A 15089-nucleotide genomic window follows, 5' to 3' on the forward strand; every position below is an offset into this window, starting at 1 on the left:
GGAAACCCCTGCAGATGGCTGTGCAGGCCACACCTTGGCCCTGAGGTCCCTGTGGGTCCCATGTCACCACAGAGACTTGGGGTGTGGACACGTATGGACGTAAGACCCCTGGCCCCAGAGAGAGGGCACAAGCGGTGCTCGAGAGGTGTGGTGGGCACATCTCTGTGGTCCCTGCCCCTACCTGCCATCCACACTCAGGGTGGAGAGATCACTCTTTCTCGAGACACATGTCCCCTGGGAGGGTGACACACTGACTCTCAGATGGGCCACAAGAAAGTGCATCAGAAGCAGGGGCAGGACTCGCCGCTGCTGGGCGCCAAGGCTGCGCAGACACTGGGATGGACGCGGCAGCCAGGAGCGGTGCTTCAGCGTGGCTGTGGTCTCTGCTTATTCACTGCGGAGTCCTTCCTCTGGGCCTCAGCCTACCCACTGGTATGAGAGGGCCAGGAGGACCAATGAGGAACTGAGGAGAAATGGGAGTCTATGAGATGACAAAGGGGTTATGTGTGTACCAGGCAGGAACTGAAACGTCATGGATTGAACTAGCGGGCTTGGATGGGGGGCCAGGGAGAAACTTGGAGAGGCTGCAGTGGGATGGGAAAGGTGATCAGAAAGGTCACTCTGAGCACCCGGTAGGTGCCTGGATCCCTGCATCAGGGAAGATGCCAAGGCCGCACCTGGCCTGAGCAAGTGTCCCTGCCTGATCGCGGGCATGGGAGAGGCATGGGAGAGGAGGAGGGGGGTCTGCCTGTCCCTTGGACAGATCATCCCTAACCTTGAATGGGATTTTTTCATTCTTCTTTCCTCGGTACCACCCTGAGTTCTTCTCTCTTTTGTTAATTGGCTATGCCACACTGCACACAGGATCTTTAGCTCTGGGGGTCAAACCTGTGCCCCCTGCAGTGGAAGTGTGGAGTCTTCATCAGTGGACTACCCACACGTCAGGGTGAAAAGTGCTTCACCCTGACTTCTTTTTACCCATACTTTTCTCCATACAATTCGTTTGTTTTTACTACAAAGGAAACTTTATATCACTTTCATACATGGAAAGCCATCATCATTTTCCATAAATAGATTAAAACTATTTTAACAAGTCAAAGCTGAACAATATTGACTTTGAGCTGGATTCTGTTGTCAAAGCTGTGAGCCTTAGGCCTCCCTTTGTGAAAAGGGAAAGAGTCGCACAATAGCCAGTAGCACCAAACAGGAAACTCTCTCCTTCCCTCATTAAAATGCCTGCAGGACTCCATGACAAGAGAAGAACGCACCCTCTTTAAGAATTGAATTATCTAAGTGTCCATCAGTGGATGAATGGATAAAGATGTTTCTCACACACACACACACGAATACTATTCAGCCATAAAAAAGAATTAAATCCTGCCATTTGCAACAACATGGATGGAGCCTGAAGTGAAGTGGAAGTGGCTCAGTCGTGTCCCACTCTTTGCGACCCCATGGACTATACAGTCCATGGAATTCTCCAGGCCAGAACACTGGAGTGGGTAGCCCTTCCCTTTTCCAGGGGATCTTCCCAACCCAGGTTTCCCGCATTGCAGGTAGATTCTTTACCAGCTGAGCCACAAGGGAAGCCCTAAAGCCTGAAGGTACTATATTAAATAAGTCAGAGGGAGAAAGACTTTTCTGGTGGTCCACATGATTTCAAAATAAAACAAACTCATAGATACAGAAACAGATTAGTGGTTACTAGAGAGTCTGGCATACAACAGGTGCTTAATAAGTGCTATGCTACCTGACCTCAGGTACTGGCAGCCTGTGTAATCTAGTCTTCCACTCTCAGGAACCTGCCTCAGCCTGGACAGATGGCACAGCCCAGCTCACTGGCAGCGCAGTCCTTGCCTCCTCCCACATCGTGCCCTGAAACTTGTTTCTTTCCAAGAACAGCACTCAGCCTCCCCTACCCACCCACCAAGTTAGGACCCTGTGAATTCCAGCATTTTGCCAAGACTTATTGCTAATTAAGTGAACTAGATAAGCATTAAATTAAACTAGCAGTGTTCCTGTTTTCTGTTCAGACTGAATAATTACTCATAATGAGCTTGGATAATAAGTCTCTAAATAACAGAGTTAAATACAACTAGGTGGAAAACTGAGAGAGAGAGAAGGGATAAGAGAAAGAGTAGAAAAGAAAGGAAGCGCTGGGAGGAGAGAGACTGTTTTTGCTTTGGCAACGGACTCAAGAACAAATTCAAACACTGCAGCCAGTGTTACAGAGTCCCAGACTCAGAGAACAGAAGAACCTCAGAGCTCAACTAAATTCTGTATTTCAGATATGAAAACCAAGGCTCAGAGAGGTGAAGAGATTTATCTAAGGTCACATAGCTGAGCAAGTCTCTTGAGAGAAATGTGGGGCTGGGCATCACCAGCTGATGGAGGCTTCAGTTTTTAATTCCAGTTTATGGGAGTAAGTGGAGTAAGGTGAGATGGGGTGAGGTATCCATTTTACCTGCATCTTGGGAAAGAAGTTTCCTTAACCAGAACGGACAGAGGTTAAGAGCTCTGACGCTTAACACTGCCAGGGTCACATTGCCAGGGTTCAAATCTCTTCTGCCACCTAGAAGCTGTGTCACCTTGGGGTAAGTTCATCCATTTCTCTGAGCCTCAGATTCCTCAACTGTCGGTGGGGATAAAAACTGCACTTACCTAATAAGAGTTGTCATGCTACGAATTAACTAGCCACTGCGACTAGGACCACCATCACCTCCATCATCAGCACCATCGTTCTCAAGCCAGTGTGATGGAAGTGCTAGGAGTGCCCCCTCCACTCTCGTGTAAGACATGTGGGCGTGCTGCAGTGCTTCTCAGGGTCTTGTCTTGTCCATGTGTAAAACAGCTAATAAGGCCTTCCCTTCTTGGGTTGTAGAGGCGTTTCAGGAGTAAAAATCCATGCCAGTGGCCTCTGGAGAGTTAGACGCGCATCACCATTCTGCTGCACGGTCCAAGGTGCTCCTTTACCCTGACGCTTGGGAATCGTTGCTATCCATCACTTCCCTTCCACCTTGGTGTTAACAGGAGCTTCCAAAGTATCCTTAAAGACCACCACTAGGTGGCGCTCCACCGCGCACCTGTGGTCCCAGGGACCCCTGGGTGTGCATGTATGCTGGAGGCGGGACAGGTGGTTGACCAGTGAAATCCGGAGTGATTGGGCCTTGGGGTGGGTTGGATGTGTTCTCTGGGGGGTTGGGGGGGGGGCAACTCAGAGGCCACGTGGTGTGAGACCTTGGGCCTCTCTGAACCTCAGTATCATCTGGAAAACTGTGATAGTAAATAATGCTAGGGCATGATGTTGAGAGGACAAAAGAGGAGCAGGGGGTAAGAGAGCATGAGGAAACTGTCATGTACAGGGCCTGGAACACAGTAAATGCTCACTGAACAGGATCGTTATGGGTGGTTTGACTGGTGGAATGGGCATACAGTGGGTCAGAGCTTCTAGAACAAGAACACCAAATCCAGATATGCACACACATTTCCTTGGGGCCATATTAAAAGGGCAGCCCAGGCCCAAACGCAGACCTACTGAATGGGACACTTTAGGTATGAAGACCAGACAGCTGTAATTCTTCCGAAGTGCTGTCCAGCCAGGTGTGACCTTGCAAACCATTCCAGTCCAATTCTCCCATTTTGCAGATGAAAAAACAGACCCAGAAAAGGGGACTGACCTGCCCATGTCTACACAGCCAGGGGGTAGCAGAAGTTCTGACTTCTAGTATATGCTGTCTGCTGTGGCTCTGGCAAAGGCAGAACCTGAAACACTTGTTGGAGATGGGCCAGCAGAAGGCTGACCACTTAAGTTCCTCTCCCTTAAAAGTCAGAGCTGGGCTGGAGGGAGGTGAAGCTCTGGGGCTCATCTGAGTACCACCCCTCAGAAAGGAGTGGTCCACTTTTGAGTCCTCAAAGGACGCACTGTTGGATAATGATTCCATATATTCCATGCTTTCTTATCATAAATCTAAAATGCAGTCCAGCCTGACAACGTTCCCACCTTTATAGATGACGAGACAGAAGTTCAGAGGCGAGAGGAAGCTCTTCTCAAGGTCACCTAGCTAAAGGCAGGCAAACTCAGATCTTCCACCTCTTAGGTCCAATGCTTTTGTCTACATACCAGAAGTTGCAAGTTTCCAGGCTAAGAATCTCCCTAACCGACAATGTGTTTCATTAGTCTTCTATTGCATTACAATTTTTTTGGTAGTTTTTAAAATTACAAATAATTAGACTTCCTAGAAAGTGACGGAGAAGGCAATGGCACCCCACTCCAGTACTCTTGCTTGGAAAATCCCATGGACGGAGGAGCCTGTTAGGCTGTAATCCATGGGGTCGCTAAAAGTTGGACATGACTAAGCAACTTGACTTTCACTTTCCTGCATTGGAGAAGGAAATGGCAACCTACTCCAGTGTTCTTGCCTGGAGAATTCCAGGGACGGGGGAGCCTGGTGGGCTGCTGTCTATGAGGTTGCACAGAGTCGGACACGACTGAAGTGACTTAGCATAGCATATCATAGTAAGTGTAGACTTCCAGATTCTCTGAAAACCTGAAGTTGTGGCAACATACAGCTTACATCCCTGAAAGGCTGTAGTCAGTTAGTGCTGAACAGAAGCTAGCCGTATCCCTTACAGGGGAACACAGGCTTCAATAGTCCCCACCATCTCACACTGTCTCAGTCATCCAGCTGATCTACTCACTATGTTACCTGCCTGGTCCTGATGGGCCTTTGGATTTGACACTCCTCCTAAAGGCTATGGCCTTTCTGCTGAAATTTGCCACAAGCGGCTTCCCTGAGGAACAGAGAATGAGATTAATAAGGCTGCTAAGATTCTTTCACTGGAACTCAGTGCCAGCTATTGCCAGAGCCAGCCCAGAGGTACGGTCCCTCCCAGGGGATGCTTGAGGAATGCCCCAAGCAGGATCTCAGATCTTCACCTTCACAGATGAGGCTGGGGGATCCCCTCCTAGGTCAGAGCCTGTTGGAGGCAGGCAGATGGAGCTGTAAATCATATTAGCCTGCGGCAGCTGTGCAAAACCATTTCTGTCTGCTACTGAGCATGCTCTAAGAACCCCTTGGGACCCTGTCAATCAGGAGCACGAATGCCTGGCAACCCTTTTACAAACCCATATCCATTACTCTGTTATGTCTTTTCCAGCAGGTGAGCGGGATGGCCGGTGGGAGCCTTGTACTCATCCAAAACCCCTGAGGCACCTCAGGGTAGCAGGGCAGCTCCTGGCTGCCTGAGTTTGAATTATGGCTCCTTCCTTCACCTGACCTTAGGCAAAGAACCCCTCTGTGCCCTTTTTCTGGTCTGTAAGATAACAGCTGGTAATAGTTCCTACTTTGGAGGCTTATTAGTAGGATTATAGGAAATAATATGAACGAATTCCTTAGCACAGTGCTTTACGCAGCAAATAATAAACGCCAGTTGGGTGATGAGCACTACTATCTACAAGTATCTATACATTCTATGGGCTGGAGGTGGTTTAGGGCACAGCCATCAAACTCAGTAAACGGACAAGATGATTCCAGGTGATTTAACAGCTACGATGGAAATGAAAGGGGTAATGAAAGGGACCTGGGGGGTGATAGAGACCTCACTGGAAGGTGTTCCGTGGCTTGAGGTTTTTCAACCACGGCACCGTTGTCGTTTTGGGCCAGGCTGTTTTTCACTGTGGGGACCGTCCTGTGCGCTGCAGGATGTTTAACAGCATCCTGGATTCTACCTGCTAAATGCCAACCACGCCCCTCTCCCAACTGTGACCACCAAAAATATCTCCAGACGTTGCCAAAATCCCCTGGAGGGCAAAAATGAGCCCTGCTGAGAATCACTGATTAAGGGGTTAGTAGAGAGGAGTGTTCAGATGACAGAACAGATGGCTTTTGGAGAGATGAATTTTGAACCTAGAGGGCATGAGGAAGTGGAACCTTAGCTCTGATCCTAATGCAAGCATTCACAATGTTTGGCCAATTCTCTTAGAATAAATCACTCTCAATTAGCTCTGTTTTTCTGGAGAGCCCTGCCTAATTCGGTGGTGGTGCTGGGCTGACTCTTGCAGCCCAGCCCAGGCCCCAGGGAGGCGTAGCTCCAGCTCAGAGGGCAGGAGCTCATCGTGCAGTCACCCACTTGTCCCTGACAACCTCTGGGTACCAGTGTGGATCCCTGGGGCTGATGAGGAAGAGAGAAGAGAGGGCTAGCGGAGAGAAGGCCAGGAAGAGAACCCAGAGAGGCCACAAACAGGTGATGTATTTATTGCAGGACCACTCTTTCTCTGGGCTGGGCTGGCTGTGAGGCTCTATTTGGGGGAAGACCCTCACAAACGGCCAGACCCAGAAAAGACAAACACAATAACTCGGAATCCAAACCAGTTGCACATAAATAGAAGGAGGCTGGCAAGGAAAAAGAGAAAACAAACGAACGTGCACTTTCCTATGCTAGTGTGACAACGTGACCCCTCCGTGCCGGCGTCCAGGCTCTTCTTTCACTCAGCTTCCGTGCTGAGGCTCCCATCAGCTCCGAAAACCACCTTCGGATCTGACTCTCCGCAGTCTCTCTGCCAGTCTCCTAGACTGGCAACCAAGTCAAGAAAACTAAAATGGGTTCTTCTTTAAGAAACAAACCAAAATACGCTTCCATGGTTCTTTGCACCTCCCGGTCCCGGGGGATGAACAATGTGACCACTGACCCCAAACCAACCAAAAAATAAAATACACTGAGCACAAGCCGTGAGTCAGAATAAAAACATATTGCACATGGTTCCAAGAGTCTTCCTGAGAGCCCTCTCACTGCAGAGACCCAAATACTGGCTTTTGATCCAACCCATTGCTGGCTGTCAGTGGTGTCACAGACCCCACATGCCCCCAAATCCAGCTGGCGTCAGGCGTACATTCCACATTATGATCCTTTGCTCTGAGCCAAATGCAAGGCCAAGGCTGGGTTAAACCTCATGCACTAGAAGCATGCGGTGGAGGGAGGGAGGTGGGGGTTGCTGGTGTTAAATCTTTGTCTACTTTTCAACAGTCTTTTTTCTCTGGGTGGTTATCGAACTTCTACAGATGAACAGAGCATCCAAGATGTGGCATCTTCTGGAACCGAGAGCTTGGAAAGTGGTTCTCCCCAACCATACACTTTTGCAAAAGGGAGCTCTGTGGTTAACCAGGGGTCCATCCCAAGCGGGGTTAAAACCTACAGCCCACGCATGGGACAGGCAGTGTAGCAATCACCAATGTTTTTCTCCTAAGGAATTTTCAAGTATCACAAAATCCCTGATATAGCATGTAAACAAGACATCTTACTGAACAGAAAGCTAGGTCACTTCGGGAAGCAGCAACACGTGAAACATCTAAAAGGCTGGAGAAGGTTTTAGGCTCCACAATAAATCAAGACAGCTGCTCACTGTGTCTCGGGAGGCAGACGCACACCCAGGCCCCTGCGGATGGAGCCAGATGGCACCTACTGGGGTTCCTGAGAGCACGTCAGGCCACGCCCTTTCCAATGGTGTAGCTGCCATCAGCAAAGAATAAAGGTGTCTTCGATGCTAAAACATGGAGGTGCTCGTGGACTGTAGGTCTGCATCCAGTCTGCAGCCTCCTGGCCTCTTCCCAAGTCTTCCTCGACCCGCTGGGCCCCTCTCCAGAGGGTGGCCACCGAGCCACCCTCCTGCACCCTAGCCACAAGTGGAAGACATTTTTCTAGAGGAATGCTCTCGGGTGAGGTATGTCATTGCCTGTTTTGCTCCGGGTCAGTTTTATTTAAAAAGACCACAGACCCGCTCTGTTCAAGGGCCCTGAGGCTCTCTGTGGGGATGGCCCCTCCCAGGTGTCTCGCTGGGCTAGGCTCCCCTGGTCAGCATCTTCTTCCTCTGCCCGGGTCTCCAAGGCCTCCCTGTGTGGCTAAAGGTGCCCTATCTATCAAAACAGCCTGCGGGGAATGCATGACCCCCACTGAAGTAACTGCTCCCATAGGTGGCGGCGAGGCAGTGCCTGGGCTCGGTTGCAATCGCCATCTGCATGCTGAAGGACGCGGGCAGCGGCACAGGACACACGTCCAGGGGCTGGAGGGTGGGGTACAGGGCGTGGAGGGATGAGTTGGTGCCCCCTGAGAGCAGGGTCCCCGAGCGGTGGTGGGCTTGCAGCGAGTCCCGATAGGCCAAGCACAGGTCCTGCACGGGGTTCTGGAATTGGGCCAGCGCCGTCGCTGACGGCTGGCTGAGGCCCGGGTAGGCGGGTGGCTGGAACAGCACCTGGGTGGGTGAGCCGGGCACCATTGCCAAGGCCTGGCTCTTGACAGCAACGGCATCCTTGAGGACGTTGTCATAAGCTCTGAAAGGAAAGGACTGGGTGAGACTTGGGAGGCCAGAGGCCTCAGTGCCAGTCACCTGCCTTGCTGAGTGGGATGCGACCCATGTGCTGCTGGCTTCTCCTGGCTTGTGCTCACTGCCTCAGCTGATCTCCGACTAAACCCAGGCTCCAGATCTCAGTTTGGATCTGCTTCCCACAAAAGCCCGGCAACCCTCAAGACTAACCTAACTGTTCATGCAGACCCTCTGCACTGCCCCCACTTGGCGGTCAACACTGCAGACGGTAAGTTTCAGGTCACTACGTGTCCCTATGTGTCCCCTACTGTGGAGTTTAAGCTTCGCGAGGGAGGGCCCGTCTGCTTTTGCTCATCACTGCATCCCCACACAGGGCATAGGAACTGCCCCCTGGTGCTTAGGTGAGCATCCCTTCTGCCTTCAAGACACTTTTGGTCAGCTCCATCCTCGGCTGAGACGGAGTTATGAGACTTAGCAGATTTCAAACAGGGTGCCCCCAGGGGCCTAACTGTCTCCATCTGAAAAGCAGGATAGAACAGGTTTTTTTCCATCTCAAAAAAAAAAAAAGCTTCCCATAATAAATTTGTTTTGGGAAAACAATTAGAGGCTTTGCTAAGAAAGAAACAAGTGAAGCTGTAGCAGGTCTCAGCAGGGGGCTACCCCAGAGCCTTGTGGAAGAGGCAGGGCTGGTGGCTAAGTATCTGGGACACTTGTCCTCATTCAGGTCAGACCATATTCTCCAGCTTTCAAAAGGCAGAGATTTTAAAATCAGGGCTAGGGAGCATGACTGATTTCAGAGGATTGAGACAAAGGCAGCTGTACCAGGAGGGTGAGAGATGGCTCTTCAGAGGCGTGGTCCCGAAGTGAGTGGGACCAGCACGCAGGAGATGCTGCCAGCCGCTGGATGCAAGAGAGACCAAGTGCAGCCAGGTGAGAGCTTTCTGTCCTCTCTGTCCTCCTCCCTGCAGTCACTACTCTTTGGCCTCCAATATCAGTTTTAGGGTGCTGTGTCTTTAAGCATCCTCTCTGAAACACTGAACATTTCCTCCATAAGATTCCTAGGCTATGGTCTCTTAAGTGAAGCCACTCTGGGCTGAGCAGGCTAAGAGTTCACTTTATGACCACGTCTGAGAAAAGCAGCTCATAATGAGGGTCTCTCCATGTGATCACCCAAGAAGACTGACTGATACACTGGGTCAAAGAGCCCAGACACTCAGAAAAATGTGCAGTGAGCCCCTCTTCTCCTGCACTCTTGACCTGACAATTGCAAACCCAAAGCTACCCCAAACAGGAAGGACCAACTCCCCAAATCTGAATTCTATTAGGAGTCATGGTGGTTCACTTTCTGTGAGCCACCAGGACACCATAAGCCTCAAACTGCGGGAAATCACCTGAGGTGGGCCTTATGAGCAAGTGGAACTTGGCTATTTCAGAAACACGAAAGGAGCAGGAGAGGAGCTTACACCAGCAGGATTTCGATGCACGTGCTGAGATGTTCCAGGGAGTAGTTTGAGATCCTCTGCAGGTCTCTGGTCCAATAGGGAGAAAGCTGAAGGCAAATCCTAGAGGCCCCAACGCAGGCTGCGGCCACCACGGAAGGCTGGAATTTATAGAAAATGTGATCTGAAAGAGAATCACAGAGAGAGAGTCACCATCAGAAGCCTGGCCTTGGAGCTCTGCCTTGTGCTCCCTGGGAACCGGGAGACAAATGATTAGGTCCAAGGTTGTTCACCATACACGCAGCGCAGAGGGTCTACATGAAAAATTAAAGTAGCATGAATTTTCATTCTTAAAACACCTCAGCTCTCGGTCTGGGATTTCTGATGTCAGCCTAGAGCAGCGATTGTCAAAATACATCCCTGGCTTCCAGGGGCTGCAAGGGACTTGCTGATGCTACAAGGAGAAACACTAAACATCTGTCCTTCCTTTGAAAGACAGTGGTGAACACACACCATTTCTAAGACTTCTGTTTGGGGTGCTGACTAAAGGCTATTTAGTAACGAAGCCTGGCCCACAGCAGGAACTCACTGAAAATCTGCTGAAGAACGAACCAACAAATGAATGTCCATAAGAATTTGATATTCATAAATTTACTGGATAATCTTCTCCTCACCCCACCCCAGATTTATTGACAAACAACTGACAAATACTATATATTTATGATGTACAGTGTGATGTTTTGGTACAAGTAAACACTGAAATAATATGAGAACTCTTAATGTCCTACTAAGATATCTGGCAACCTGGCAAAGCTGGTACTAATATGTACAAAGGCAAACTGCTCAAATTCCCACAATTCTCAGGAAGAACAGCTGGTTATCCGCACATTACTTTGCTGTCTTAAACTGTTCATGACTTTCAATGATTTCAACATTTGCCTCTTAAAGTATGAATTAGGCAGGGTGGTACGGTTATAAGCACAGTCAGAGTCAGACTCCCCAGCTTCAAATCCTAGCAATAACCTTAGGATAAGTTACTTCACATCTTGAGTATCAATTAAGCAAACTGATTTGTAAAATGAGAGCAGCATAAATGATCTTCATGTGAAGTTGCTGTGAGGTTCAAATGAAACAAGACATGCAGAGCACTGCCTGGTGTACAGTAAGTGTTCACTTACTGCTTAATATCACAATTGTTGATATTGTTACTCATAACCCTTTTGGCCTGGAGTGGGTTATAAGGTGGTTAAATCAACAGTATTTCTGACCTAGTGTTGTACGTAACACCTAGATCTTAATACCCAGATCTTAAGACACTTTAAGCAAAAGTCTCCAAATGGTAAAAGTGTATTGCTAAAGCAGATGGAAACAAAACCCTCTCTCCCATCCTACCTGTACGATACTCTTTCAGAATGACCTACCTGTGACTCTGGGCTACTTAGATGATTGGCAGTGTTCCAAGTGAGTTAAACACTACCAGGTAGGTGATCGGTAAATAGACAGACTACAGGCTGCCTGCATACAAGCTACTCCTCCTTTACACATTATTGCTAACTCACCCCGTCTCTGCTTACCCCTGCAAATCTTTCTCTGCCTATCCCTGCAAAGTGGGGTGATCTGGTGATGTGGGTGCACTGGCCCCTGACCCTGGCCCCCATGTGGGCGGGGAAGGGTGGACAGGCCTTGACGTTGGCCCCACCTTGCAGGGTGACCTCTAGGAAGTAGTGGGCATACTCCTTGAGGCACTCTTTGGTCTTGCGGGGGCAGGTGGTGGGCCAGCTGTGGCAGTGGTGATCCTTCTGGCTGACGGAGGCTAAGAGGTAGTAGTCGAGGAAGTGGGCGGGCGTAGGCAGGCAGAGGTTCCAGCCAAAGGCCTCTAGCAGCAGCAGCTCTGTACTCAGCAGCTCCTTCCTGGTGAGGGAGAAGTTTTGGCTGCTCAGGATCCTGGTGCTGTTTATCTGCTCCAGCTTGGGGACGTGGTCTTCCCGATCCTCGAACTTACCTAAGGGAGAAGCAGAGATTACGTGAGACAGCACTTGCTGGAAAGGCCCTCTGTATAGTACCCAGATGGTGCTGGCAAGCAGAAGAGTAAGCCCAAAGGCACATATTACAGATCTGTCACATTTGACCTCGAATCCCCACACCATCACTTCCAGCTGTGTGATCATGGACACATGTCTCATCCTCTCTGTGCCTCAGTTCTCTCCTATGTAAAATGGAACTTATACCTCCTAAAGCTTTTGTTAGATTCAATGAGATAACACACACCAATGTACAGACCAGCGCGTGGATCACAGAAGATGTTCAACAGCAGTTAGCAATAGCAGCAAGGGCCTGGGCCCTCCTGTCTGGTCTGTACTAACTCAACATCAGGACTGGTCAGGGGGCCATAGCCACGGTGACCTTGTAAATCTGGCCTGTCCCTGCAGATATGGAAGAGCTCTTCAGTGGTTCCCCAGTATCCTCAATATTGAGCTTTAACTCTGTCAAGGTTTCTGAGTTTGGATTCCCTTAAAACAGTTTTCTTGGGAGGTGAGCCCAGGGAAGATCTATAAGTAGTAAAAGACAGAAAAGGGATGAAAGCCAAAGGGGCATTTTATCTCGAAGAGGTATCTAAACCCCATGTTCACTGCAGCATGATTCACAAGAGCCAAGAAAGCCTAAGTGTCCACTGACAGATAATGAATAAAGAAAATAGTTATTTATACACAATGGGTCCCATCATTTCATGGCAAATAGAAGGGGGAAAAGTGGAAACAGTGACAGACTTTATTTTCTTGGGCTCCAAAATTACTATGAATGGTGACTGCAGCCATGAATTTAAAAGATACTTGCTCCCTGGAAGGAAAGCTATGATAAACCTAGGCAGCATATTGAAAAGGAGAGACATCACTTTGCCCACAAAGGTCTGTATAGTCAAAGATATGATTTTTCCAGCAGTCATGTACGGATGTGAGAATTGGGTCATAAAGAAGGCTGAGTGCCAAAGAATTGATGCTTTCAAACTGTTGTGCTGGAGACGACACTTGAGAGTCCCTTGGACTTCAAGGAGATCAAACCAGTCAATCCTAAGAGAAATCAACCCTGAGTATTCACTGGAAGGACTGATGCTGAAGCTGAAACTCCAATATTTGACTGTCTGATGTGAAGAGCTGACTCACTGGAAAAGACCCTGATGCCAAGAAAGACTGAAGGCAGGAGAAGAGGGAGGAACAGAGGATGGTTGGATGGCATCATCAACTCAATGGACATGAGTTTGAGCAAGCTCTGGGAGATGGTGAAGGACAGGGCAGCCTGGCGTGCTGCAGTCCATGGGGTCGCAAAGAGTTGGACACGACTGAGCAACTGAACAATAACATATTTGTTGTTGTCACGTCTGACTCTTTGCGACCCCACGGACTGCAGCACGCCGGGCTGCCCTGTCCTTCACTATTTCCTGGAGCTTAAAGGGATATTATTCAGCCATGAAAAGGAGAAAATCCTGCCATTTGGGACAACATGGATGGACCTTATGAATTATGATTATGAATGTTAACTAATTGTGATTTCACAATATATGCATACATCAAACCAGTATGTTGTACATCTTAGATCAATACATTATGCCAAATGCATCTCAGTGAAACTGGAAAACATGGTGTCATGTAACTTCCAAGACAATGCTTTAAGAGGCCTTACAACTTTTTAAAAAATTATTATTTTATTTTGGCTGTGTTGAGTCTTAGTTGTGGCACACGAGGTCTTCATTGTACCACGGCAGACCTTTCATTGCAGCATGTGGACTCTCTAGCTGTTGCTTGCAGTCTTAGTTACTCCAAAGTATGTGGGATCTTAGTTCCCCAACCAGGGATCGAACCCACATCCCCTGCATTGCAAAGTGGATTCTTAACCACTTGACTACCAGGAATGTCGAGAGAGGCCTTACAGATTCAACTTGGCCCTACCTGGACTGTCATTCCCAGACCTCCATGTAAGGAAGCACATTTAGCCTCCTGGAGTCAAAGAAGCCACAAGGATGAGAATAGACGTGCCCAGGCAACATCCAGCACTGCATCTTAAAAATGTGAATGAGGCCACTCTCGACCTTCCAGGCCAGTGGATCCTCCAGCAACTGTATGAATGAACCAAAGTGAAACCAACACAGAACCACTGTGCAGTGCACATTGCTATTGTTTTAAATCACTAAGTTTTGGGGTTGTTTTGTAGGAACAGATAACTGGAATACACTCATATCAGTGCACAGTGACAAAAAGATGTGAAACCCCACAGACAGATCTGTCACATAGCTCGGAAAGTACTCAAGAAATAATGACTACAGGGACTTCCCTGGTGGTCCAGTGGTTAAGAATCTGCCTGCCAGTGCAGAGGACATGGGTTTGATCCCTGGTCTAGAAACTAAGATGCTCAGAGGCCACTAAGCCCATACACCACAATACTGAAGCCTAACCACCCTAGAGCCCATGCTTTGCAACAAGAGAAGCCACCACAGTGAGAAGCCCTCGCATCACAACTAGAGAAAGCTCTCATGCAGCGATGAAGACCCAGCGCAGTCATAAATAAAATTAAATAATTAAAAAATTTTTTTTAAAAAGAAGTAATAACTGAGTCCAGAGATAAACAGGCTCCAGGTTAGACATTTACAACTGGCTTCCTATTTGCATTTCTTGGGGCAGGAAGAAGTAGGCTTCAGACTGGACACTTCTAACCAGTCTCCTGTTTGCATTTCCTGAGATAAGAGATAGGTGGGCTCCAGTTAAGGCATTTACAATCAGCCTCCTGTTTGCCCTCCAAAATGGAAGTAACAACAGAAACAGGGTAAGCAGCCAGTCTTTGCCTCTCATAAACACCTCAAGGTAATAGTCATGGCAAGGACAATGAGGGGCAAAACCCTGCTGGAGTAAAGGATTAAGGAATTTCTGCTCCCCACTTTTTTGGATAGAGACACTACACATGCACAGAAAGGCTTCTTGTGAGCCAGAAGTCAGGGCATAATGCTGGACCATAAGGAGTCTTGATCCTCCCAGAAGACTTCACTTCAAAATCTATCTTGGTTGAGGGTCCCAGGGTAGGTCAGATGTGGAAAAAGAACCAGACAATTGGCTAAAGGTAAACAAAGACCTGTAAGAACTGACCTGTACAAATGACTTAACCACCTCTGTACTACATTCCTCCTCACTAAGGGGGACATCCACAACCTTTCTCTTCCAGCGTGCATCTCTGCCTTGCTTCTGTCTTAACAAACTGCTTCTCTGTGTGTTCTCCCACCTGTTATGTGGTTTCTAATGATAAACTCTGTACCTACATTTACAGTTCTTGTCTCCATGATAAATGCA

General features: G+C 48.6%; 1 protein-coding gene across 3 annotated transcripts in view; it reads right to left on the reverse strand.

The window, feature by feature from the left end:
- Nucleotides 1-6238: 6238 nt before the first annotated feature.
- CCNJL (cyclin J like) overlaps nt 6239-15089 on the reverse strand; it is a 63734-nt gene continuing 54883 nt past the window's right edge. For all 3 annotated transcript variants that reach the window (XM_070793944.1, XM_070793943.1, XM_070793945.1), the window contains exons 4-6: nt 11456-11758; nt 9781-9940; nt 6239-8324 (exon numbers count right to left, since the gene is read on the reverse strand). In XM_070793944.1, the coding sequence (XP_070650045.1) occupies nt 7907-8324; nt 9781-9940; nt 11456-11758 (881 nt within the window). In that variant the 3' untranslated portion in view covers nt 6239-7906. The remainder of the gene's footprint in view (nt 8325-9780; nt 9941-11455; nt 11759-15089) is intronic.

The sequence above is a fragment of the Bos indicus genome, chromosome 7, assembly GCF_029378745.1.
Source record: "Bos indicus isolate NIAB-ARS_2022 breed Sahiwal x Tharparkar chromosome 7, NIAB-ARS_B.indTharparkar_mat_pri_1.0, whole genome shotgun sequence".
NCBI lineage: Eukaryota > Metazoa > Chordata > Mammalia > Artiodactyla > Bovidae > Bos > Bos indicus.